Here is a 26334-nt window from a genome sequence, read left to right on the forward strand (position 1 = left end):
GCACACAAAGTGCATGCAGAGAGCATGCAAATACATGGAGTGCATGATGTGCAAAGAGCGTGCCATGGACATGTAGAGAGCATGCAGAGAGAGTGCAAAGTGCATGCAGAGAGTGTGAAGGGAACATGCAAAGTGCATGCAAGGAGCATGCAAAGTGCATGGAGGAAGCATGTAAAGTGCATGCAGGGTACGTGCAGTGTGCAAAGAGCATGTGGTGAACACGCAGAGAAAGCATGCAGGGAACATGCAGAGAGCATGCAAACTACATGCAGGGACGTGCAACTGACATGCAAGGAGCACACAGGGACATGTAGCAAACATGTAAAGAACATGGAGGGAACCCATAGCATGCAGGCTGTGGGGTGCAGGTGGCTCTGCTGATGTGTTGTTTGTGTGTTGTTTGCATGCTTTGTGTGTTCCTTGCATGTTTCCTTCGTGTTCGTTACATGTTCATTACATGTTCCTTGTTTGAACGTTGCATGTTCATAGCATGTTCTCTGTATGTTCATTGCATGTTCCCTGCATGTTCATCGTGTGTTCCCTGCATGTTCTTTGCATGGTTCCTGAATGTTCCTTGCATGTTTGCTGTGTGTTCACTGCATGTTCATAGCATGCTCTCTGTGTGTTCCTTGCATGTTTGTTCGTTGCATGTTCCCTGTATGTTCTTTACATGTTTGTTATGTGTTCTGTTGTGTGTGCGCTGTATGTTTCCTGCATGTTCGTTACATGTTTTTCTCATGTTAGTTGTGTGTTCATTGTGTGTTCATTACATGTTTCTCCCGTGTTCTCTGTGTGTTCATTACATGTTCCAGGCACGTTTCCTGGGGACATGGGGGGCTCTGGTGGGATATTGGGCCGTGGGGACACACAGACATGACCCTCCCCCCCCCCACACACACACACAGGCCCACGTCACAGCGCTGAGCACGGCCCCACTCGTGACATGAGTGCGGCTGCAGCCGGGGGGGCCACGGGGGTGATCCCATCCCCGGGGGGGACACGCGATCCCGGGGCGTCCCTGCGTTGAGCGACGGGGAGGGGCGTTCCGGGTGGGGGGGGCGGTACGGGGGGGGTTCGAGCCCCGGGTACAGCGCTGTGGGACGGACACGGGGGTGTTTTGTCCCGGGGGGGTCAGCGGGGGAGGGCTGCGTGCCCCCATTGGCGGCGCTGCGCTGCGGGGGGGCGGCGGGGGCTGTTTTGGTGCCGGGCCGCAGCGCGGGGCGGGGCGGGGGCGGAGCAGCGCGGCGCTATAAGCGCGGGGGGGCGGCGCCGGGATCCCCCCCCGCGGCGGAGCGGAGCGGTGCGGAGCGGCGGCGGTGGCGGTGCGGTCCGAACGGCGGCGGTGAGTGGGGCGGGGGGGGGCGCGGGGGGCTCTGCCGGTGGGGTACGGCCCGCTGACCCCCCTTCCCCCCCTCTCCCCGCAGGTCTCGGCCACCCCCCGGCTCTGCCCCTCCCCCCCCGCCCCCCCCTTCCCCGTTTTTATTTACCCCCTTTTCCCCCCGGTTTTATTGCCCCCCCCTCCCCGTTTTCTTGTCTCCTCTCTCCCCCCCCCCCTCCCCCCCCTCCCACCTCTCAGCAAAATGGTGCAGAAGAAATCGGAGCTCGCGGGGTTCCACCGCTCCTTCACGGTACGGGGGGGGCCGGGCCCGGCGCTGCAGCACCGCCCGACGGGGACGGGGGGGGCGGGGGGGGCACTGCGGGGGCTCTACGGGGAATGGGGGGGCGCTGGGGGGGCTCTGCTCTATGAATTTGGGGTCTGAGGGGGGGACGCTGTGGGGTGGGGGGGGGTGTTGTCCCCACCCGGAGTGGAGCTTTGTGGGGGGGGGTTATTCGTGTTCCCCCCCCTCCCTCTCTCCCCGTAGTGGTGCAGTGCTTCTCTGCCCCGATCCTGCACTGGGGTGTCGGGGCCTGTTGGCTTTGCTGTGGGTTTGGGGTTGTGGGGCTGTGTGCCCTTTGCCATACCCCAGGGTTTGGGGCGGGGGGGAAGCGGGGGGGGGGCGGGAGGAGGGGCAGGATGCTTTATGCCCCCTATCGCTGGGGGGGGACCCCAGCAGTCCCCATCCCGTGTGGGCAGATCCTCCTCGCCCCATGGATTGGGGCTGCTCCGCACCTACAGGGCAGCAGCAGCGGCCATATCCCCGGGGTGTGGGGTGGGGGGGATTTTATCCAACCCTATGGCCCACACAGTGCCCCCCAACCCCCCCCCCCCCCCCCCCAGGGCCAGAACCCCTTCGAGCTGTCGTTCGAGCAGCCCCCCCGCCTGCAGCCCGAATTTGACTTTGACTGCCCACCCCGGCCTGGTAAGCATTGCCCTATGGCAGTGGGGTGGTTGGGGTGGGGGGGCTGTGTCCCTATAGGGCTGAACCCCAACCCCCCCTGCCCCCCCCCCCCCCAGACATGCCCTCCAGCCAACCCATCGACATCCCCGACGCCAAGAAGCGCCCCAAGAAGAAGAAGCGCTGCAGAGCCACCGACAGCTTCTCGGGGCGCTTTGAAGGTGAGGGGGGTTGGGTTGGGGTTGGGGTGTATGGGGCGGTCCCTACGGTGACCCCGTTGTCACGGGGACCCCCCTGTCCTGCCCCCCAGACGTGTACCAGCTGCAGGAGGAGGTGTTGGGGGAAGGGGCCCACGCCCGAGTGCAGTCCTGCATCAACCTCATCACCAACAAGGAGTACGCTGTCAAGGTGTGTGCCCCGACCCCATTACTGCCCCATAACCCCGCAGCCGCCCCACGGCCACGCTGGGAAATGAGGGCGGAGGGGGTGAGTGAGTGCTTGGGACGCGCAGGGTGTGGGGCTGCCTGCGTATCCACCCCACAGGGCAGGGCTTGGGGTGTGCGCGCACCCTGTGGGGCAGGGCTATGGGGTTTGGGGGGGTGTGTGACCCCATACAGGGCAGGGCTGTGGGGTTTGGGGTCTGTGTGCCCCCTATGGAGCGGTGTGTTTGGGGTGGTGGGGCTGGAAAGATTACCCCAAGTCCCCCACTGACTTTTGGAGTAGGAGCAGAATGCAGTGGGGAATGGCAGCCCCTCCCCTCGCCCCCCCCACACCCTTTGGGACACCCCTATTGATTCAGTGGGGGGGGGGGGGATGAGGCCCATAAGGTGTGGGGTAGTGGGGCAGTGGGTGCAGCCCCACAGGTGGGAGAGGTCCGGCAGGTTGGGGGGGGGGGCACTGTGTCCCATTTTCTTCTCCTTAATCCCCCACCAACCCCCCCCGACCCCCCCATGCTGCAGATCATCGAGAAGCGCCGCGGGCACATCCGCAGCCGCGTGTTCCGGGAGGTGGAGATGCTCTACCAGTGCCAGGGCCATAGGTATGGGGGGGGCACCCCATGGGCCCCCCACCCCAAGAACATCCCACGTGGCCCCACATCCCACGATAGGTTTGGAGTGTGGGGTCTTTGGCTGTTTGGGTTTGATCTGTCCCATCCCATGGGGGGGGTCCTATGGCCCTGTCTCATTTGGGGGTCAGTGCTGTGGGGGGGGCTGGGGGGGGGGGCACTTTGATGGCCCCAAATTGTCTTGAAGCTTTGGGGGGAAAGAGGGGGTCTTTGGCTGTTTAGGTTCAATCTGACCTTGAGGGTGGGGTGGTTGGGGGTCCCATCCCACAGCGGGGGGGGTCCCCATGTTTTGCGGTGTCCCCACCTTAGGAACGTGCTGGAGCTGATCGAGTTCTTCGAGGAGGAGGAGCGCTTCTACCTCGTGTTCGAGAAGATGCGGGGCGGTGAGTGCGGGGGGGCCCTGTAGGGTCGTGGTGGCAATGAGCCCGGCTCTCCCACCCCCCCCCCCCCCCCCCCCGCATTGAGTCTTGACTCCCACCCCCCATCCCCTGCCCCACAGGCTCCATCCTGACCCACATCCACCGGCGGCGCCACTTCAATGAGCTGGAGGCCAGCGTGGTGGTGCGGGACATCGCGCGCGCCCTGCACTTCCTGCACAACAAGGGTGGGTGGGGGCACCGCCCTGCACGGGTGTGGGTCCCCCCCGGGGGGTGAACCCGTTCCTCTGTGGGGAGGTGCCCCATGGCATGGGGGGGGGCGCTCAGCCCTTCCCTGCATTGGGGTCAGGGTGGGGTGGGGGGGTATTCTGGCCCTATATGAGGGCTCTTCTATTTGTCAACGCCCCCCCCGACCCATAGGAATAGCACACAGGGATCTGAAGCCGGAGAACATCCTGTGTGAGAGCCCGGACCAGGTGAGTGGGGGAGGGGGGCGATGTAGGGTGGGGGGGGTACAGTGCTGTGGGGGTCATCCAGCCCCACACATCTCTGCCCCCTCCCCATGAAGGTGTCCCCGGTGAAGATCTGTGACTTCGACCTGGGCAGTGGCATCAAACTGAACGGGGACTGCTCCCCCATCTCCACCCCAGAGCTGCTCACCCCGGTACAGCCCCCCCCGCACCCCATAACACCCCCACCCCATAACCCTCCCACCCCTGTTTCCCTATTTCATGACACCCCCCCACCGTTTCTTCAGCAATCTGCCCTAAGAGCCTCATGGGGAGGGGGAATGGGGCGGGGGTGTCACAGGGAGCCCTCACCCCTACAACACCGCTGTCCCCGCCCTGGGGTGAAGGAAGGCCTTATCACTGCGGGGCCCCATTGGGGAATTTTGGCCCCTGGGGGGCTGAGCTGCAAACAGCAATGGGGGGGGAGGGCACACAGTACCCCCCAGCCCTTCTATCCTGCTCCATCACTGCATTATCGTGTTCTACTTGTGTCACAAGTTCCCCATTCTCAGCCTTATTTGGGGACTGTTCTCCCCCCCTCACCTCTCCCCGGTCCCTATAGGGTTAAGGCTCACCCTGTGCCGGGGGGGGGGGGAGCACTGTGGGGGGCGGTGCCGTTCCATTATCTGCTGCTGCAGCTTTTCCTCTGCCCTCGTCACCGGGTCATGTGTGCTGGAAAGGCCCAGAGCGTGGGGGCGGGCACTGTGGGGTCGGGGCGTCCCCATTGCGTCAGCCCTCACTGCTGTGGGGAGGGGCTGGGAGTGGGGTGCTGGGAGGGGGGGGCTTTGGGGTGACAGCCCCTCTGCAAAGGGACACAGCTGCTGGAATCCTTTGCATGGTGTTGAGGGGGGGTGGTGGGGACCCCAAATCAGGGCGTCTGTGTCCCAGTGTTCCCCATAAGAGGAACATATTAGGGGTGATGCCATAAGGAAGGGACCCCATCCCAGTGCTCACCATAGGGGGACCCACTGGGGTGATGCTGGGAAATGGGGACCCATAGACTGGGGGTTTGGGGATCCCATCCCAGTGCTCACCATGGGGGGATATATTGGGGGTGGTACTTGAAGTGGGGTCACCCAGATCTCAGGGGATTTGGGGATCCATCCTGATGCTCCCCACAGGGGGATGTGTTGGGGTGACGGTGGTAAATAGGATCCCCAGATCAGGGGATTTAATGACTCCATCCCAGTGCTCTCTGTAGGGGAACCTAAAGGGGGTGGTGCTGGGAAGGGGGTCGCCCCAGATGAAGAGGTTTAGGGATCCATCCTGCTGCTCACCATAGGGGAACCCATTGGGGTGACACTGTGAAATGGGGTCCCGCAGATCTGAGGATCCCCTCCCAGTGCCCACCGTAGGGGGACCCACTGGGGACAGTGCTGGGAAGCGGGCTGCCCCGGGTTGGGGGATCCGAGGATCCCATTGGAGTGGTGTGGGGAGGCAGACCCCCCCCCGGATCTGTGTCCTGACGGCCGCCCCCCACCCCCGCAGTGCGGCTCGGCTGAGTACATGGCCCCGGAGGTGGTGGAGGCCTTCAGTGAGGAGGCGTCCATCTACGACAAGCGTTGCGACCTGTGGAGCCTGGGGGTGATCCTGTACATCATGCTCAGTGGGTACCCCCCCTTCGTGGGCCACTGCGGCTCTGACTGCGGCTGGGACCGGGGCGAGGCGTGCCCCACCTGCCAGGTGTGCGGGGTGCCCACCCCACAGCCCCTTGTTTTCCCTTCCTTCCCCCGATGCTCACCCAGCAGCCCCTCATTTTCCCTTCCCACCCCCCCAGAACATGCTGTTTGAGAGCATCCAGGAGGGCAAATACGAGTTCCCCGACAAGGACTGGGCACACATCTCCTTTGGGGCCAAAGACCTCATCTCGAAGCTGCTGCTGCGGGACGCCAAGAAGCGGCTCAGTGCTGCCCAGGTCCTGGAGCACCCCTGGGTGCAGGGGGTGAGTGCTGTGTGCCCCCTGTCCCAGTGTGATGCCCCCGAGGGCTGCGGGGTGCCCATATCTGAGGGGCTCTGTTTCATTGCAGTGCGCCCCGGATAACACCCTGCCGACCCCCATCATCCTGCAGAGGTGAGTGCTATGGGGTAGTCCCCATTGTAGGGTTGTGGTGTGGGTTGGGGTGGGAAGGAACCGAAACCCATCTGGTTCTGGCATCGTGGGCGGGGACAGCCCCATAGAGCAGGTTGGCACAAAGCCCCATTGAGCAGGTTGGCCCCAAAACCTTCAGCCAGCATCTGTGGGGTGGGCTGGGGCCAATCTGGGGCTAATGGGGTGGGGGTGGCCATTGGAACACAGCTCCTGGGGGGCCACTACCCAGCACCACTCAATGGCCTGCCCTATGGGATCCCCAGGTCTCCTCATCTGGGGCAGTTCCCAGCACCATCACCAGTGAGTTCCCTATGGTGGGCACTGGGACCCACAGATTTGTGGACCCCCAAAGGGTTCCCCTATGGTGAGCAGCAGGATGGACACCCCAAACCCCCTGAGTGAGGGGAGCCCACCTTCCAGCATGGCCTCCATTAGGTTCCCCTACAGAGAGTGCTGGGATGGGCTCGTTAAATCCTCTGATTTGTGGGCCCCATTTCCCACCATTACCCCAATGGGTCCCCCTCTGGGGGGCACTGAGATGGGGTCCCAAACTCCCAATCTGTGGGTCCCCATTTCATGGCATCACCCCAGCGGGTCCTCCCATGAGGAGCTCAGGGATGTGGACCCCATTTCCCACCATCACCCCAATGGGTTTCTTTATAGTGAGCACTGGGACATCAACACCCCGATTTGGGGGGACCCCACTTCCTAACATCACCCCAGTGGGACCCCTATAGTAAGCACTGGGATGAGGTTCCCAAACCCCTGATCTATGGGTCCCCATTTCATGGCATCACCCCAATGGGTTCCCTGTGGTGAGCACTGGGACGTGGGACCCCACTTCCCAGCACCACCCCCAGCAGCCCCAGCCCACCCCATGGAACCCAGGTTTGGCCCCAGCCCACCCCACAGACCCAACCTTGGGGGAGATGGGGGCACCCGCTGCTGCTCTGGGCAGTGCCAGTGCATTGACCAAGAACTTCTTCCCTGTGTCCCACCAAAGCTCACACTCTTCATTTAAAACTGTGACCCACAGGATCCCACTTGTGCCACTATGGGGTTGCAGTGCATGATTTGGGTCTGAGCCCCGTTTTCAGCACCATCCGCACATGCATGGGGCCCCAAACACACTCTCAGCCCCTTCCATCTGTGCCCCATAGGAACAGCAGTGCCAAAGAACTCACCTCCTTCGCCGCAGAGGCCATGGCCGTCAACAGGCAGCTGACCCAGCGCGATGAGGACGAGGAGGAGGAGGAGGAGCGCCCCATCATCATCAAAGCAGCCTCCAGGGCCGTGCAGCTCTCGCCGCCCTCCGAGTCCCAGCTGGCGCAGCGGCGGCAGAGGAGCAGCGCGGCCAAAGCGGTGGCTGCGGGGCAGCACCTGGTGACCCCGCTGGTCCTGGTGGCCGACCAGGCCTGAGCCCTGCAGTGCCCCCCTCCCTCCCCCCCCCCCCTCCACCCCTCTTCCTCTTCAGTTTTTCCTTTTTTTTTTTATTTTTATTTTTTTTTCTCCTCCACCCCCCAAATCTGCCCTCGTTTGCTGGCTGCTGACGAGATAGGGCTGTCCTGTTGGCTGCTCCCCGAGGTTTTTGCGGATCTTTTGGGGCTTTGGGGCTCGTGGGGTTTAGGGAAGATCCTATTGGGTTTGTTTTTCTAAGGTATTAAATCACACGTGGGGTCACTTCCCTCCCCCTACCCCCCCCCAGCACACCCACAGACACCAGACTGACACCCGGACTTTGCTCCCCAGCTCGTGGTGGGTGTCTCCTGACCTGTCCCCCCCACACACACCCCAGCACCAAAGGACTCTGTGCCACGGCTGCTCAGCTCATACTGTGAACAAAAGACCCTCAGCAGCAGCGCCATCACCTCTGCTCCATGAGGAGATTGAGGGGTCCCCCAAATGCTTGAGGGGGGCTGCAAGCAGGGGGGGGCCATCCTAGGGATGGTGTGGTATGGGAGTGCACCCCAATGCTCACCCCAACCCCAATCCTCACCCCCACAACACATCCCATTGCCCCAACCCCAGCTCATGCGTGCCCTGGCAGCCAGCCTCCAGAATAAGCTATTCTCCCCCTTTTATCCTTTTTAATTGTTACTGATTAGTGTTGGTTTTAACCTGCTCTAGCTGTGCTTCTCTACAGGGCACGGAGAAACGTCTTCCGTTCCGCCCTCACTCCAGCAGGCAGCTCCCAGGGGTAAGGTCAGAGTGGGGGGCGATGCTCGGAGGGGTCCCAGGGCTGTGCTCCTGCACCGGGGGGGGGTCGTGCACCCAAAGTTCCAGAGCAGCTGAGACAAAGAGGGAAAAATATCTTTAGGAATACAAGGGTGCTCCGTGGAATCCCCTTCAGTAGGGCAGGGTGGCCCTGGTGTGGCTTCGGGCTGGCCCTGAGGCCGGGCAGTGGAGGGGGGGTCCCAGCTGGGGGCAGCAGCAGGAGGGTTTGGGGTGCAGGGCAGCAAGTGGGAGCTGATGGAACGCTGTGGGGTCGGAGCTGTGGCCATCCCCGTGTCCTGCTTGTAGCAGGGAGCCCCGTTATTCTGCATTCTCTATGCTTGGAGCTTTATATGTTTGGGGGCTTTTTTTTTGGGGGGGGGGGGGGGGGGGGGGGGGGGGAGGAAGCAAAAAGCAACTGTGCCCCACGGTGTGCGCAGTGGGAGCTTGCCTGGATATGGGAGAGACATCCCCAGGTCGCTGGAAAAAAGAGTTCTCCTTTCTGTTTTCAGACTGCTGACAGCAATACTATGCAATACGTGTGGGGTTGTTTTGGGGCGGGGGTTTCCTCCAGGGTTAGGGCTGCCCTCCCCACCCCTCTGCAGCACTGTGGGGTCAGGGATGGTGATGCCTCAAGACCCCCGGTCCTCCCTCCCCCTGCATGGGAAACCTCCCCCCCCCCCCCCGAGGAAAAACAGAAAATCCATCTTGATTGTACGTTGTGACATGGATCGCTTACTTTGTGCTATCAGTCGTGGATGATTCCTCGTTGTCTTATATTAAGAACTGCTGGAAGGATGCGCAGCCAACACCTCGGGCTGGGGTTCCCGAGGTCTGCTGTGGGGTGGGAGCAGCACAGGGCTGGGCTGTGGGGCTGGGCTGTCCCCCACCTCCAGGATCAGCCCTGTGGCACCCATGGGTGCTCCCCAAAGCCCTTCACCCACTCCTGCAAAGCCCCACAGAGCACCTATCCCAGAAACCAGATGTTACGATAGTTTTGAAGCTGGAAACTTTAAGCATTTTGCCCCCTCCCATCCCTGCACTCCCCCTCCGGCCCCACTAACCTGACGTAGGACTGGGTAGAAACTTGTACTGTGAAGCTAACTTCTTTTTTTTTAATGGAAATGGGGGGATTTTCTCCGCTTTACAATGGATGAAGACTGCCAAAGCTGGGCTGACGCATTGTACCCCGCTGCCTCTGCTTGGGGCTGGCTGGGGAATAAAAATAAAGGGGAAAAGAAAAACCAGAGAATTAAAAAGGAAGAAAAAAACCCTACAACCAACAAGCACTTTACTGTATGTACCAGGTGAACTGATACAGCTGGATTGAAGTTTTCCTTTATAACCATTGTTGATGCCAGAATTTTGTATTCTGTTTTGTAAGGATTTAATAAAAATGCGTTGAGACCGACCCAAGGGTGGGGGCTGTCCCACCCCATGTTCACTTCTCCCAGCTCTGGGGGGGTGGGGGTGGGGGTTGCTGTGGTCCCAGAGTGCCCTGGGCTCTGTGGGGTTGGGGGAAACTGAGGCACAGAGACAGCATGGGGTGGGAGGGGATGGCTTTGGGGATGGGATGACTGGGGGTTTGGGATGGTTTTGGGTTTGAGGATGCTATGGGGCTGGCTTTGGGGCATGTGGAGGTGGGGAGTACAGGGGGAGGGGGCTGCAAAAGCACTGCTGTGCTGCATTAACCCTTATTTAGGTTCTCTGAAGTATAAAGTGATTTTTTTAAGGTGTGTTCTGGCACAGTAAGGAGCTTTTCCAGCCATGCCCCTGTGCTGGGGACAGACAGAACAGCACCTGGGTGCCGACACTCAGCTCAGAGCCAGGTTTGGGCTGGGGCAGTGGTGAAGCTATGGGGCAGAGCTGAGCTCCGTGGGGCTGAGGACAAGGGCCTGGGGTGTCTCCTCGGTCCCAGCAGCTCTGGTGTCACCTCTGCTGTCCCAGCCAGGATCCCCTTCCTCGCCACCGCCCCTAGAAAGCGCCCCATGGTTGGACACTGGCTCAGAGCACGTGCAGAGAAGGGCAGCTCTGAAAATAGCCCTGTGCTGAGCCAAAGTGCCCCGCGCCGCTGGGTGCTGCAGCATCAGCCCAAAATAGGAGCTCACGGTGGTGGCACCTGGGTGACGCTTCTGTGGGTCTCTGTTCCCATCTTCTGCTTGGAATGCACCTCCACAGCGCAGAGCAACGTAGGATGTCCTCTGCTTCCTGCAGCGTGGCTGTGCTCGGGCTGCTCGTTGTGCTGAGCCGGCTGCGAGCGCCTGATTGGTAAAGCAATCTGGTGGTGATCAGGTCTAGAAATAGCAGCACGGTGCCGTTTTTAGGAGCGTTTGTTCTCAGCTTTATTTCGGGGAAGTCGAAGCCTCCCAGATGGCACTGTTTCTGACGGCGCCTCTTTGTCTAATAACACTGCTGATCACTTCTGCTTCACTCCAGGGACGGGCAGCCGCTTCTCCCCGTCCTTTCTGCACCCCTGCCTGGGTGTGACAGCACCCCGAGCACATTCCTGCACTGTCCATACGATCCCTTCCCTCCTGGGCTTCTTTCCATCAGGCCACCACCACAAAATGACTCATTTTCATTTATTTCATCACACGCAGGGCTCTAATTAGCCGCCTGCACGGTGGCCAAGGGCCGGTGCTGCTTGCTCCACGCGGTGTCCACCCTTGCAGCCGCACACGGGGCCGAGCAGCAGCCTGCAGCTCCCTCTGATGTTTGCAGCCCTGACGAGGCAGTGAAACACAAGCAGGAGAGAGCAGAAAACACAGTTTTGAGCAAAAAAAACCAATGCTGAAATGCGTGGAAGCAGCTCTGCCAGCAACGGGGTGTGAGTCTGCGCCGTGCTGCATGGAGAAGGACGTGGTGCTTTTGAAAGAGAGCGCGTCCATATTCAGTGCTCAGTTATCAGTAATAGCAGAAAGATTTCAGAGGGAAAAGCAGCGTCCCTCTCGAGGCCGCCGTGCATTCCTGCATGCAGATCGGGTGCCAGAAGGGTCAGTTAATGGCCGGCTCTGGGCCCCAGCATAGCTGTGGGAATGGGAGTTCCCCCAGTTAGGATAATGCAGCAGAAACCTGCCGGTGTGCAATGCAGCAGGAGCAGATATGCGATAACGTGACGCAAAGCCGTCGATCCACGCCGGTGTGTGCAGCCACAGATTGGTCCCATGAGATCCCTCAGCTGTGCGGGGTCTCACAGCTCCGATCCTATGCCTGGCACAGCCCTGTGTGGCAGCAGAGGGGCAGGCAGTGCACTGCTGCAATGGAGGGCTGCACTAGGACTGTGTTTGCTCACGTGTGAACACACCTTGGGGAGCTGAGCACAGATCCCATTCCTGCTCTAGGGGAAGGGATGGTTCAGAAGAGCACCAAGGAGCAAGCCTGGCCCTGGGTGCCCCCCACACCCAGCCCCATACCACTCTTCTCCCCCCAACCCAGCAGGGCTGCCCCCATTCCTTGGCCCCTGATCCCTGAACACCTCAGAACTACCCCTGTTACCTCTCGGTATTGCCCCTCCTCCCCTCAGAACTGTCCATATCTTCAGAACTGCCCCTCCACTCCAGAACTGCCCTTGTGCCCCTCAGAACTGTGCCCTTCACCCCTCACAGCCACCCCTTCATCCCAGAACTGCTCCCATACCCCCTATCTGCCGCCTCCCCTCCCCTGCTATCCCTCAGTACTGCCTCCTCACACCCCACAGGGCCACCCTCTCACCCCAGAGCTGCCCCTCACCCCCCTCAGAGCTGCCCATACACATCAGAACTGCCCCTCACATCAGCCCCTCTCCCCTCAGACCTCCCCCATCTCTTCCAATGTGCCCCACACCCCTCAGATCTGCCCCTCTCCCCTCAGATCTCCCATCTCTTCAGATCTGCCCCTCAGAAATGCCCCTCTCCTCTCAGAACCACCCCCTCACCCCTCAGAGCTGCCCATACATCCCAGAGCCACCCATAACTCTCAAATCTGCCCCTCCCCTCAGATCAGCCCCTCAGAACTGCCCCTCTCCCCTCAGATCTCACCTATCTCTTCAGACCTGCCCCTCACACCCCTCAGAACTGCCCCCTCATCCCTCAGATTTGCCCCTAACCCATCAGAACTGCCCCCTCTCTCCTCAGAGCTGCCCATCTCTCACAACTGCCCCCCCATCCCTCAGATCTGCCCCTCACATCCCTCAGAACTGCCCCTCTCCCTTCAGCATTGCCCCTCACATCTGCCCCTCTTCTCTCTCCCTTCACATCTACCCCTCTCCCCTCAGATCTGCCCATACACCCCAGAACTGCCCCTCAGAACTGCCCTTTCCCCTCAGAGCTGCCCCTCACCTCTCAGATCTCCCATCTCTTCAGATCTGCCCCTCAGAAATGCCCCTCTTCTCTCAGAACCACCCCCTCTCCCCTCAGATCTGCCCCTGACCTCCCAGATCAGCCCCTCAGAACTGCCCCTCTCTCCCCAGAACTGCCCCCTCATCCCTCAGATTTGCCCCTCATCCATCAGAACTGCCCCCTCTCCCCTAAGAACTGCCCCTCACATCTGCCTCTCTTCTCCCCCTCCTCAGATCTGCCCCTCACACCCCTCAGATCTGCCCATACACCCCAGAACTGCCCCTCAGAACTGCCCATCCCTCTCATTATCTGCCCCTCTGCCCTCAGAACTGCCCCCTCTGCCCTCAGAACTGCCCTCACGCCCCTCAGGAACCGCCCACACCTCTCAGATCTGCCCCTCTCCCCTCAGATCTGCCCCTCACATCCCTCAGAACCGCCCCCCTCCCCTCACATCAGCCCATCCACCTCAGCTCTGCCCCCCTCCCCTCAGAACCGCCCCCTCCCCTCACACCCCCGCCTTCGCCCCCTCACGCCCCTCAGCTTTGGCCCCGCCCCCTCCTCCCCCCTCCCCTCACCCCGTCCCCGCTCCGCGCCGCTCCCCCTCCCCTCCCTCCCTCCATGCCGCGCTGCTGCCCGGCTCTGTGCATCGCCCCCCGCCCCACCACCACCGCCGCCCCCACCCCCGCCGCCTCCTCCCCGCTGCCGCTCCCTCCCGCCGCCGTGTCCCGCCCGCCGCTCGTGGTGCTGCTGCTGCTGCAGCGCCGCCCCGCGCCGCGCCGCGCTCCGCACAAGATGGCGGCCGGCGGGAGCGGCCCCGGGGGTCTGTCCTCCTCCTGCCCGCAGCCCCCGCCGCCCCCCCCGGGCAACGGAGCGGCCTGCGCCGCCGCCGACGGAACCCCCGCGTCCCCCCCGGGGCTCACCTACAACCAGTGCGGAGCCAACAACCCGGCGGCGGCGGCGGGAGGAGCGGGAGGAGGAGGAGGAGGCCCGGGAGTGGGGGCGGCCCCGGCGGGCGGCCCGGGCGGAGGGCTGCAGCGGGAGCCGGTGTACAACTGGCAGGCGACCAAACCCACGGTGCAGGAGCGCTTCGCTTTCCTCTTCAACAACGAGGTGCTGAGCGACGTGCACTTCCTGGTGGGGAAAGGCCGAGGGACGCAGCGCATCCCGGCACACAGGTGGGGGGTGTGGGGAGGCCTGGGGGGGATGTGGGGAGGATGGGGAGGGCGCTGGGGGGGGAGCCTTGTTTGGGTTGTGGAGGTGAAGGCCATGTGTAGGCCTTGGGGAGGACGTGGGTGAGGTGGGGAGAGCCATGTTTAGGGTCTGAAGGTGAGGGGAGAGCTGTGGGTAGGCCCTGGGCCTGGGGATGATGTAGGGGGAGCGGGGGGGGACAATAGGTGAGGTGGGGAGGGCCCTGGGGGGGGAGTGGGATGTGGAGAGAGCCGTGTTTAGGGTCTGAAGGTGAGGGGAAAGCCGTGGGTAGGTTGTAGGGGTAGTGGGGAGAGCCATGGGTGGGCCTTGAAGGGGGGGGGTGGGGGGGATGTAGGTGAGATGTGTAGGTTGTGGAGGTGGGGGCCGTGGGTAGGCCATGGGGGGGACGTAGAGGGGATGGGGAGGGGGGTGGGATGTGGAGAGAGCCATGTTTAGGGTGTGAAGGTGTGGGGAGAGCCATGGGTAGGCCTTGGGGGGGAGTGGCAAGGGATCTGGAGCTTTGGGATATGGGGAGAGCCATGGGTAGACCTTGTGGGGGGGGGGGGGTGTAGGGGGGTGGGAAGGGCCCTGTTTAGGGTCTGAAGGTGAGGGGAGAGCCATGTGTAGGATGTGATGGTGAGGGCAGGGCTGTGGGTAGGTCCTGGGATGATCAGGAGGGCTCTTGGAGGGCGTGGGATGTGGGGAGAGCCATGTTTAAGGTCTGAAGGTGTGGGTAGGCCCTAGGGGAGGTATGGGGGGAGTGGGGAGGGCCCTGGGGGGGGGTGGGAAGTGGGGAGAGTCATGTTTAGGGTCTGAAGGTGAGGGGAGAGCTGTGGGTAGGCCCTGGGGGGGATGTAGGGGAAACAGGGGGGACAGTAGGTGAGGTGGGGAGGGTCGTGGGGGTGGAGTGGGGAGAGCCATGTTTAGGTTGTGAGGGTGAAAGCCATGTTAGGCACTTGGAGGGGGACATAGAAGGCATGGGGAGGTCCCTGGAGATGGAAGTGGGGAGAGCCATGTTTAGGGTGTAAAGGTGAGGGGAAAGCCGTGGGTAGGCCCTGGAGGGATGAGGAGGACTTTGGGGAAGCATGCAGTGTGAGGAGAGTTGTGTTTAGAATCTGAAAGTGAGGGGAGAGCTGTGGGTAGGCCCTGGGGGGACATAGAGGGGATGGGGAGGGCCCTGGGGTGGGAGTAGGATCTGGAGAGAGCCATGTTTAGGGTCTGAAGCTGAGGGGAGGGCTGTGAGTAGGCCCTAGGGGAGGTATGGGTGGAGTGGGGAGGGCCCTGGGGGGGTGGGAAGTGGGGGGAGTCATGGTTAGGGTGTAAAAGTGAGGGGAGAGATGTATGTAGGCCCCAGGGGAGATAGGGAGGACTCGGGGAAGGGGGGGGGAATGTGGGAAGAGCCATGTATAGGCTGTGGGGGAATGCAGGGGCAGTAGGGGGAGGGATGTAGATGAGGTGGGGAGAGCCATGTTTAGGATGTGAGGGTGATGGAATGGCTGTGAGTGGGCCCTTGAGGTGTGGGAAGGGCCACGGGTAAGCCCTCAGGCCTGGGCCGAGTTGAGTCTGGGGGGTATGAAGCCCCCCTGAGGGGTCCTAGGTGGGTGGGGGGAGGGTTATGCCCTTTGGGGTACAGTTCAGTGTTGGAGTTGGGTGTCATCCCAGCCCTGCATTGCAGACCTGGCTGCGTGAAGGTGGGGGGCACGGCCTCGAGTGTGGGTGTGGGGAGGGCCATGCATAGGCCACCAGGACTGGTCTGTGCTGGGGCTGGGGGATATGAGGTCCTGAGGGAGACCTTGGTGTCCCAGCATGGTCTGGGGGAGCTGAGGTGGAGCTGGGAGTAGTGAGGCCCTGATGAGTTGGGGGGGGGGGGGGGGGGGGGGGCCTCAAGGTCTGGGGGACACAATACGGTTTGGGGAGGGAGGGGGGGGGGGTGTAGGCCTTGGAAGGATGGAGTGGGTTATGGGTAGGCCCTGGGGGTGCCCCTGGCCTGGGGGGAGGTGGGGGGGAGGGGAGGGGCAGGCCGGGCTGGGCCTGTGGGGCACAGCCTGCTTTTGAAGTGGAGTGTTCCCTCCACACCACCTTATGGAGTGGGGGTGGATTCAGCCCTGTTTGGTGGGGGGGGGGGGGAGCAGGTCACCCCCTCACACCTCCCCCAGCTGTCCCTGTTGTTCTCAAGCTGTCCATATCCCTTCAGACTGCCCACTCCCCCCAGAACACCCCTTACCTCTGATTTGTCCCATACCCCTCAGAACTGTCCTCCCCCCTCCAGGGCAGCTTGTGGGGAGGGCTCTGTAGGGACCCCCCCTTCCCACAGGTGGGGATCAGGGCAGCTCGCCCTGCGGTTGTCTGCTTGGAGCAGCGTTCCTGCTGGGTGCAGGGGATTGGCGAGAGCAGCCATGGGAGAAATTCGGGTTTAAAAGTATCCAGTGCTGAATATCTGAAGAAACAAAACCTGTGGTTCTGAAGGAGGTGCATGGGGGATGTTCCCCGGGCAGGGGGTGACCTGTCTGGTAGCATTAATGCTGAGAAGAGGGGATTGTCCCCCACTGCATGATGCTGATGGCCGTGCAGCTGCTTCTCAGGGCAGCTCCTTTGAATTCTAACTGGGAATTGATGCGTGTCACTGCCCAGCACTGCTTGGAAGCACCTCCTGCTTTGCTCGGGTGTGCAAACACTTTTGCTTTGAGGGCAGGATCTGTCCTTTTGGGGCTGGGGAAGGCTCTCAGGCTGCCCCTTTCCTCATACGTGCTCGTGCACCTGGAATTTTCCCCTTCAGGTTTCCCTTTGTCCTCCGTGTCTGTGCAAAGCGTGCTTGTTCTGGGCCAGCTGGAGCATTGAGGGTGTCAGCTCTGCACTTCTCTAATTTGGAGCTTCATTAGTGTTTGAATCTGCTCGCTCCTGCCCTGAGAAGTAGGCTCGCTAGGTGGGCAGGGGCAATGCTCAGCCCAGAGATGAGTGGAAAATAAGTGAAGCTGAAGGAGAAAAAGCACAGCCCCAAAGTGAAACGCTGCTTAATTGCTCTGCGATCCCTGGGTGGTGAAGGTAGAATAGAGCATGCCACGCCGTGACATCCCACTCAGGGACTGCATAGAGCTTAGTGACACGTGTGTCATGCGTTGCTCTGTTCCTGTGTCAGCTCTTCAGAAGTGGATATTTTGGGATTCCTCTGCAGCAGTGGGGTAGTCGTGGCCCTGGAGGGTTCTATTGTTGTTATTACTGTGATGCTGGGGGAGGGAGCAGAGCTGTGGGCACAGAGCTCAGGTGGGTGCTCCTTCTTAGCAAGGTGAAAGGGGTGCCGTGAAGAGAGGGATTTCTTACCTTGTGTCCCTCTCGTGCTGTAAGGAAACTTAAAAATCTCTGATCTTGCAGAGATTGGAGCGCTGTGTGTCTTTCTGGCACCGACCCATTTGGGTTCAGCAGCGTGAAACAAATTGGACCGACCTGTCCGTGAGTGGAATGGGAGCAGAGATTGAGAGCTGCTTTCATGCAAGCACCCTTTTTGGATCACTGCTGACAGCTCTCCGCTGCCTTTGAGAATGACAAACTTAGAGTGCAATTAGTTTATGTTAATTGTTAGTAGAAAGTAATGCCTGCAACTGTCTCACCGCCATCGCTGCTTCTGCATGAACAAGGATTTCTGTTTCATCTGGCACTCAGGCGTTGTGAGCAAGGCTCCTTGCTTGTTCTGGCCTTTCTCCTCCAGAACTGCTGGACAGAAATCCACATGTGCCTGTTGTGTTTTTTCTACCTGCCATGCCTTGTCCCCTGCTCTCCTTCCCAGCAGAAGCAATGCCGCCTGGCACCCGCACAGCGCTGTGCCTGTGGGAGCCCTCAGCATGGGGGGGAGAGCAGAAAGGGACCAAATGAGAAATTGGATGTAAATTGAGGAGGAAAAAAAGCTGCTATGTCACTTCCTACCGCGGTGAGCTCCAACCAGAGCTCCCTGGTGGTGATGGACTTCCTGGGAGCCGGAGCGCCGTGCCTCGTGCCTTCCGTCACGTACCGCCTTCTGCCCGCAGTCGTTGATACCTCTCTCCATCGAAGCGTGCACCAGCTCTGCTGCGCTGGGAGCTGCTGTGCTTTCCAGCTTCTTCCTTTCCACAATGGGTCAGGGAAGCAGTTGGAGTCTTTGCTTCCCCACGGCCGGTGGCCGGGCAGGGGCTGCTCAGGGACTCGGCTTCAGGGAGCGGCTGGGCACGGCCACCAGGACCCAGGTGCTTCCCTGGGGAAGCCCATCTCTGAGTTCCCAGCAGTGGAAGTTCTCAGAGGTGCTTGGCAGTGGTTTGAATAACCACAGCCAGCCCTGGGCAGCCCAGCTCTGCGTCTGCCCCTGGAGCAAAAGCTGGCCATTGTTGGTGAGGGATGGCACTGTGTTCACACTGGGTTCTTTTCAGCCTCAAACCCGGTTTGTGGGAATCCTCGCTTCCTACTTCCAGGGCTGTGTAGAGCAGCTGCGTGTGTTCTGCTCCACAGTGCACAAAACCTCGTGAACCATTGGGATGCTGTGCGCAGGGCTCGGGGTGAGGTTGTTTGCATCACTGGTGTTTTCTCATTAAATGAAGGAAAATCCTGATGCTCCCTTCTCTTGCAAAACATCCAATGCTGTGAGCAGCCCCCCTCCCTGGGGGAGCCCCTGGGGACCAGCAGCCAGCTGGGATTTCTCTGCATATGGGCCTGGTTTAACGTCAGCTTTTGGGTTTGTTTTGTGGTTTTAGGTTTGTGCTGGCTGTGGGCAGCGCTGTCTTCGATGCCATGTTCAATGGTGGGATGGCCACAACGTCCACAGAGATCGAGCTGCCCGACGTGGAGCCCGCTGCCTTCCTGGCTCTGCTGAAGTAAGCTGCTCATGCACGTCACACCGGGATGACCGGATTGATTGTAGAGAGGAGTGCTTCCAGTGAAAGCAGTGAGCCATTCTGTGAAGTGGAGGTCGTACGTTTCTAAATAAACCTCTCTGCCAATCCGTCTGAGGGCTTTAAACGCTGCTGCTAAATCCCTCTTTTCCTGGGTAACATCTGGTCTAGCTGATGCCCAGAAATATCTGCCTGGCTTCATCTTGAGGTGTAGCAGCCGTTAAATAAACACACCTTCCTGCTGCTTCACCTTCCCAGCGTGCGCTGTTGGTCTGTGTGCTGGGAGGAGGAGGAGGAGGAAGGGGCTGTGACATCCCATTCACAATGGCTTTGGGCTGGGCTGTGCTGTATGCAGTGCAGCAGCCCTGAATGCATGCTGGGATGTCACTGCCTCGTCTCTGTACGCTTTCTGTCACTGAGTTCTGGGCTTTCCAATCTGATGCTCCTGACGTGTTCCCCGCTTGCACCCTATTAGGAACAATAGCTATATTTAGCTTTGGCACACTTCTCACTTTACCTTCAAAAAGTGCTTAGGTCAGGGCTGTGCTATCCTAGAAGATTTGAGAATCAATCTCCATAGAATGAAAGGCCAGAAGTAACAGCCCCTCAGCCCCTTGCCCTGTGCTCACGTCAGCTCAGACACCAGCACATGGGAATCCCCTCAGCTGGCACGTGGCTCTGCAGCAGTGAGTTGTCTATGGAGCACAGTTATCATCTGCCTTTAAGGTTTGGTGAGGCTAGAATATCGAAGGAGAGGCAAAATTGGCTATACCCTGCCAGGATTGATCAGTTGAACCCCAATGATTTTGGTTGTCTGGGGGTCACCCTCTACATCTTCCCTCTGCTTCTGCATCCCAGCATCCCCCAAGAAAAGGGCACCTCCAGGATGGTAGGCAGAGACACAGAATGGCTTTAATGAATTGTAGAGGTGTTCTTTGTTACCTCACTGAGGGATGCTTGCCTGCCTGCTTTCAGGTTTCTCTATTCAGACGAAGTTCAGATCGGACCAGAGACTGTTATGACAACACTTTACACAGCTAAAAAGTATGCAGTCCCAGCCCTGGAAGCTCACTGTGTGGAGTTCCTGAAGAAGAACCTCCGAGCAGACAACGCCTTCATGCTGCTAACACAGGTGAGGTTGCCACTGTTGGCACGAATCCATTGGAACAGGAGAACAAGTTTTGTGAGTGTTATCGTCCCAGAGAGAGCTGTTCTGTGTCGGTGTGCTGTGCAGTCTTCCTCACAGGAGCACGGTGGTGAGCAGGTTTGCGTAAGGAGCAGCAGAGGACAGCAGGTGGTTCAGGGCAGAGGTCTCAGGGTCCTTGCAGGGGTGATGGCAACCAGGGCTGCGTTCCCATCTACTTCACAGCCGCATGCTTGTACCTCCCTGGCTGTAGTGGTTGTGCTCTTTGGGTTCAGCAGCCCAGAATCTGAGAGATCAAGAGCTGTTATCCAAAAGCAGAGATCTTCCCTGCAGACCCCATCTGTGTAGAGTGACTTCTTTCCAAGTCTCAAAGGTCCTTCAGTGAAAGAAGGTGATGTCCTGGGTTTTCAGACACTGCTGGTGCTGGATGGAGACAGGCTTCCCTGCTTCCTTTTGTGCTGTGAAGTTAGTTCATGTGTACCCATTACAATTGACTATCCCTGCGATTCCTATGCAGTTTGCTTGCTGTGACAGCATACCAAGCCTTCAAAAAGCTGGAGGGTGGGATTGTTGGAGGAACGTTCCTGTCTCTGAGTTAGGCAGCATAAGGGCCTTGCCGGGAGCCAGTTATCAGTAGACAGCCAGATCTGCTCCTTCATGTGGAAAGCTGCCTTTATTTCCTGCTTCTGCTGCAACAAATCTATCAATTGAAGACCTGAGATCTGAGGTGCACACGTACAGAATGATTCCCAGCACGTGTAGGCCTGCAGACAGCTGGTAGAGCCCGAGACCCCACAGCTCTGTGGTTGAGTCCCTGCTGAGCACTGCTGCTCCAGCAGCTCTGACACAGCATTTCAGGCAGCCACCAATCCCTGCCAGGAGTGTGTGTCAGACAGCTTTCCTAGTGCTCATAGTGAGCAAGCATCACTGCTCTCTCGTGCCAAAAGCGTATGCAGACATCACGTGCAGATCAACAAGGGGGGAGAGCTGTGTGGATACGGTGTGTGTCCTTCATCTGTCAGATACCAGCAGTGCAGCCTGGGCCAGTCCCAGCTCTGGATGCCAGGGCAGCAGGTGAGCACTGCTGGCAGTTCCCTGATCCATGAGAGCAGTGAGCACTGAGTTGGCTCTTTGCACACGCGGTCCCAGTGCTGAAAGTGGCCCTCCCTGAGCCCTGCAGCTGCACATGGGGCAGGCGGGTGAGCTTCAGCGGTGGCAGCGAGGTGGAATCATATGCTCTGTGGCATCAGGTGTGAGGTGGAGCAGTCCCTCCTCAGCAGGATGGAGAACTGCACCCATTGGGGTGTTCTGCTGCACAGTGTCAGCCAAATGGCTGTGTTCCTGCACAAGAATGTGCATCCTTACAGTGAGTGGAGCCATCACGCAAAGCCACCTCCAAAGAACAAAAACGATGCAATAAAATCAGCCTCATTCAGCTGGGTGGTCAGCATGGTGCTGTGTGTCAGAGGAAACGTGTGCCTGGAGCCACGCACAGCTGAAACAGAGCCGTGCCCCGTGCAGATCTGTGTTCTGGCCTTTGCCTTGCTGTGTTAAATGCCTGACGGACTGCTGTGGTCAGGCACAGCAGCGCTGATGAGGATGGGCTGTAGGGAGGGGAGAGTGCCAGTGCTTAGCATCAACTTGTAAAGAGCCTTGTGTGTTAATGATTGCTTCTTCGTGAGCAGGCGAGGCTGTTTGATGAGCCTCAGCTGGCCAGCCTGTGCCTGGAGAACATAGACAAGAACACATCGGACGCCATCAACGCAGAGGGCTTCACTGACATCGACCTCGGTGAGCATTTGTCCCTCCCCTGCGGGCTGCTCGTGCAGCAGCACTGTGGTTCCTGCCCATTAACACCCGGGCTCCCCGTCTGTCCCGGGTCAGTCTGCTGAGGGAGGTTGCATGAAGTGGCTGCAGAGGAGCTCACTTGCAGAAACACACTGGAGCTGCTCGCTTTGGTGCAGCTGAATTTTTGTGGGCATGACACAACGGCTGCATCCTGTGCTGCTGCTGGCAGGTTTGGGCTGGGCCTAGCTTGCCTTCCCCTGCTGAGCTGGCAGCGTTCCCCAGCCTTCATCAGGCTCTGGAGTTACAAAGGTGTTGTGTTTTGGAAGTAAGAACCGGTTCCTTTAATCATCCCACACAGCAACCCAGCTTGCTGTGCGCCGCTCATCGGCACTAACGCTCAGTTGTCAACCTTCCTTCTTTTGGGGTGGCATACAGGGGTGTAAGGCACGGGGAGCCCCGTGGCTTTCGTGCCATTTGCTTCCATCCACGTCTGACACGGAGTTACACTGCAGCTCCTCCTGCTGCACCCAACGCATGGAGCAAAGGGGCGGTGCTGACTGTGCCTTGTGTGCCTTGCAGACACGCTGGTGGCGGTGCTGGAGCGGGACACGCTGGGCATCCGCGAGGTTCGCTTGTTCGGCGCCGTGGTTCGTTGGTCGGAGGCTGAGTGTCAGAGGCAGCAGCTGCAGGTGGTGCCTGAGAACAAGAGGAAGGTGCTGGGCAAAGCACTGGCACTCATCCGCTTCCCTCTGATGACGATTGAGGAGTTTGCAGCAGGTAACCATCCCGGCAGCGCTCTGCCTGCGCTTCGAGGGCTGAGTGCACTCCCTGTTAATTTAAACAGGAGGTCATTTCCTGTTCCCTCTGGCTTAAAAAAAATTACTGGGCATGTCCTATTCCCCCCTGTGCTCCTTTGCTGTGTGTAGAGGTGTCAGCACTCTGCCAGGTGAGCTGGGGCTCGTGCCTGCCTGTCCCACGGTGCGCTCTGGGCTCCCTTCTGTTCACTGCCGGCCTCATCCAGGTGGTGCCACACAGAGCACAGCCCCCAGGAGGGCTGTCAGCATTCCTCCAGTGGGAGGACAGGTGGTGCTGAGTCCCAGAGCGTTTCTCCTCTCTGAGAAACCCTGCAAGCTTTCTTCATCCTCTTTAACCCGAAAGATGAGCAAAAGAAACTCCAGAGCACCGAACCCAAGTGGCAGTGCAGTGAGTTGCCCCCCCAGCCATGTCTGCAGCACCGCAGTGGCTCTGGCTCTTCCAGGCAGACCACAGCAGAGTGCAGGGAGGGGAACCCCCAGCTCTCCTCCCAGCAGCGCTGTGTCAGCAGCTGTGGAGCCCAGAGCTGTGCATCACATGGGGTCATTTCAGATGTGATTAAGGATGGTTAATTTTTGCTAAGCCAAATCCCCTCGCACTCATTCCTCTGTCAGCACTGTGCCTCCGACCGCTCCTCCGCCCGTGGAGCTCTTGTTGGTCCACAATCCGCTCCTGCATCCCACATCTTCAACCTACAGCGGGGCTCTTATGAGAGCCTCTCTGCTCACAGAGGTGCAGAGCTGCTACTGCTGGAGGAGCTGCAGCACTGATGGATTTCTCCCCTGCTCCCTCGTAAGGCACAGGGAGCTGTTGCCAGAGCTGCTCTTCTCCAGGCGCAGCGCGGAGGTGCTGCAGTTCCATCAGAGCTCACAGCCCTGCAGCACTGCTGCTGTGTTTCCCAGCACTGTGTGCTGGCAGCCTTGGGCTCAGTGCTGCTCTCTGTGCTCCCCGCAGGGCCGGCACAGTCGGGGATCCTGACGGACCGGGAGGTGGTCAGTCTGTTCCTGCACTTCACCGTGAACCCCAAACCTCGCGTGGAGTTCATCGACCGGCCGCGCTGCTGCCTGCGGGGGAAGGAGTGCAGCATCAGCCGATTCCAGCAGGTGGAGAGCCGCTGGGGGTACAGTGGGACTAGTGACAGGATAAGGTCAGCTTCTCTGCTCGTTCTGCTGCCGATAGATTCGTGTTTCCCCAGCTTTCCTCCCCACACCCGCAGGGCAGTGTGCCAGGCCCTGCTGCCGGCCGCGGGGCAGAGCAGCCGCGTTCTGCTGGGCGCTGTGCATGCGGCTGCAGGCTGCTGCTTGCTCCCGAGTGCCAGAGCTGCGTCCTCTGCGCTGCTGGGACGGCTCCTGTAGCCACAGGCAGCGAGGCAGTTGGCTCCTTGCGCACAGCTGTGGCTCAGCAGTGCTGCTGCTTGCTGAGGGTTGGATGAGGGGCTTTGCTGCCCGCTTTGCTGCTGACAGCGCAGGGCCGGGCCAGGGGAGGGGCAGCTGCGAGCAGCCGTGCTGGGCTGCGGCTGGAGTGGGTGGGAGGTGGCCAGGAAGCCGTGGTGCTGTCAGGTGGCACTGGGTGCAGGGCAGAGAACTTGCACTGGCACAGTCCTGCAGGCACAGCACCTCTTCACTGCTGCCTCTGTGGGCGGGTACTGCAGCTGGGCGAGCTGTGCGTGGTGCTGCTCTGAGACGTGGCTGTACCTGGTGCAGCCTGTGGGCACCCAGTGCTCTGTGCTGGGGCACAGCAGCGGGGCAGGCGTGTGTCCTTCCAGCACTGCACTGCCCATGTGTCCTTCCAGCACCGTGCTGGGCCAGGGAAGGCCTGCTGTGCTGCCCTGAGGGCCCAGCCCTTCCCATGGGCGTTTCTGTGCTCTGGAGTGATTTGCTCCAATCTCCCTCTCCTGAGTAGGTGGGAGCACAGCTGCGTGCAGTGGGTGCTCGGAGCAGTTCTCCTCCTAGGCACGTGGCAGCACTGGGAGCTCCTGCCGCGGTGGGTCGGGTGCCGGCAGCGTCCTGCAGCCCCACAACTCGGTGGGCTGTGGGGCTCAGTGATGGGGCAGCGCAGCTCTGCCTTCCCCACAGGGGACAAAATGAGCGTGGGGCCATTAGCACAGCCAGCTTACGGGTCAGGGTCTGTGCAGAGGATTCCAGCTGTGGGTGTGAGGTGGGGGGGGGGAGCAGCAGATGTGGCGTTGGCGCTGTGTCGGCGGGGCGGCGCAGCACTGCGGGCTGCTCTGAGCACCGCTGTCTGTCCCTGCAGGTTCTCAGTGAACAAACGGATCTTCGTCGTTGGCTTTGGGTTGTACGGCTCCATACACGGACCCACGGACTACCAGGTGAACATACAGGTATGTGGCTGCAGCTGTGTATGTTCCGTGGCGTCGGTGGCGCTGGATGGGGGCAGTGCCCAGCAGTGCCTGCAGCCCTCAGCTGTCGCACGGATGGAAAGCGATGGCGTCTCTTGCAGATCATCCACACGGACAGTAACACGGTGCTGGGGCAGAACGACACGGGCTTCAGCTGCGACGGCTCCTCCAACACCTTCCGGGTGATGTTCAAGGAGCCCGTGGAGGTTCTGCCCAACGTCAACTACACGGCGTGCGCTACTCTGAAGGTACCGAGCCGGGGGGCTGAGAGCCGGGGGGGTGAGAGCCGGGGGGGCTGCGTGCAGCACGAAGGGCAGAGGGGGAGGGTTGGAGCACGGGGCCGTGCGCTCTCCCTGAGCCTCCCTGCATCCCCGCAGGGCCCCGATTCCCACTACGGCACCAAAGGGCTGCGCAAGGTGATCCACGAATCGCCCACCAGCGGCGCCAAGACCTGCTTCACCTTCTGCTACGCGGCCGGGAACAACAACGGCACTTCGGTGGAGGACGGACAGATCCCAGAGATCATCTTCTACACATAGTGCCGCCACGGGTCGGAGCCCGACAGCGCCCGGAAGCGCCGCCCCGAAGCCCACCGCCGCGGGGCTGCGGCCGCCCCTTCCTCCCCTCACCCCACCGCCATCCTCCCGTGGCCGCGCTGAGCGTCGGCGCTTCTCCGCCCGCCGGGAGCACGGAGGTGAGCGGCGCCGCCGGGGGGGGCTCAGCGCTGCGGGACGGACGGTGCCGGTGGGGACGGACGGTGCTGCGGAGCTCCGGTTGGGCGCTGCGGGAGCCCCCGGGGCGGGACGTTCCCCTGCAGTGGTGCTCAGCAGCCGCTGTGGGCGGTGCCGCAGCGTGGGACGCTCTCGGGGCCTCCGCGTGGGGTGGCTCAGTGCCGAAAGAACGCAACGAAAACCGCAGGAGGAGGTGAAGCTGAGGGGGCCGCGCGTTGTTCGCTGCGTGGGGCTGCAGGGCCCGGCCTCACCGCCCCGCTTCCCACCCCTCCTCCGCGGTTGGCAGCAGGGGGTCCCTCTGCGGGGAGAGGAGCCCCGCGTGGCTCAGCGCCGTGCGGCTGCTGTACATACAGGAACGGCGCCCGCTGTCGGCCTTCGCCCCTTCCCCAAAGGCTGAGGCGTTGCACCGCGTCGCCCCCGAGCAGAGCCGGGGCCGCCCCCGGCGCTGCACTGAATGTATCCGCTGCTCTGTCCCGTGTTTGCGCTCTGCTTTGGGCCGCGGCTCTGAGATTTGTACATAGGAGATGAATAAAGACCTCGGGTTGTCTTTACGCAGCTCCGGGGGGTGGAAGTGCTGCGAAACCCCAACCCGGCGCTGCCGTGGGGCGCTGCTG

General features: G+C 60.7%; 2 protein-coding genes and 1 long non-coding RNA gene across 6 annotated transcripts; 2 read left to right on the forward strand and 1 right to left on the reverse strand.

The window, feature by feature from the left end:
- The first annotated feature begins 1430 nt into the window (after positions 1–1430).
- On the forward strand, positions 1431–9939 carry MKNK2 (MAPK interacting serine/threonine kinase 2). The gene is made up of 13 exons (XM_015299873.4): positions 1431–1628; positions 2219–2300; positions 2396–2497; positions 2587–2684; positions 3236–3315; positions 3652–3725; positions 3842–3946; positions 4140–4195; positions 4288–4383; positions 5717–5911; positions 6006–6170; positions 6256–6299; positions 7478–9939. Exons 1-13 carry the CDS (start codon positions 1581–1583, stop codon positions 7734–7736), a joined length of 1404 nt encoding a protein of 467 aa, XP_015155359.1. The 5' UTR covers positions 1431–1580; the 3' UTR covers positions 7737–9939.
- LOC121107743 lies at positions 8912–13800 on the reverse strand. 3 transcript variants are annotated; one of them, XR_006932231.1, is made up of 2 exons: positions 13765–13800; positions 8912–10822 (listed from the first exon to the last, which is right to left on the reverse strand). It is a non-coding gene; the product is annotated as an uncharacterized LOC121107743 (long non-coding RNA). The 3 variants fall into 3 exon arrangements; XR_005842142.2 differs by having other exon boundaries at positions 8912–11860; XR_005842143.2 differs by having other exon boundaries at positions 8912–11865.
- Positions 13449–26271, forward strand: BTBD2 (BTB domain containing 2). Of its 2 annotated transcripts, none has more exons than XR_001470408.4 (9): positions 13449–14019; positions 18748–18867; positions 19861–20017; positions 21715–21820; positions 22397–22594; positions 23585–23733; positions 24884–24971; positions 25091–25237; positions 25367–26271. XR_001470408.4 is itself a non-coding variant. In XM_015299872.4 (9 exons), exons 1-9 carry the CDS (start codon positions 13463–13465, stop codon positions 25526–25528), a joined length of 1728 nt encoding a protein of 575 aa, XP_015155358.2. In that variant the 5' UTR covers positions 13449–13462; the 3' UTR covers positions 25529–26271. The 2 variants fall into 2 exon arrangements, 1 of the variants encoding a protein (XP_015155358.2); XM_015299872.4 differs by having other exon boundaries at positions 23585–23777.
- The last annotated feature ends 63 nt before the right edge of the window (positions 26272–26334 follow it).

The sequence above is a fragment of the Gallus gallus genome, chromosome 28 (genome assembly GCF_016699485.2).
Source record: "Gallus gallus isolate bGalGal1 chromosome 28, bGalGal1.mat.broiler.GRCg7b, whole genome shotgun sequence".
In the NCBI taxonomy this organism is placed as follows: Eukaryota; Metazoa; Chordata; class Aves; order Galliformes; family Phasianidae; genus Gallus; species Gallus gallus.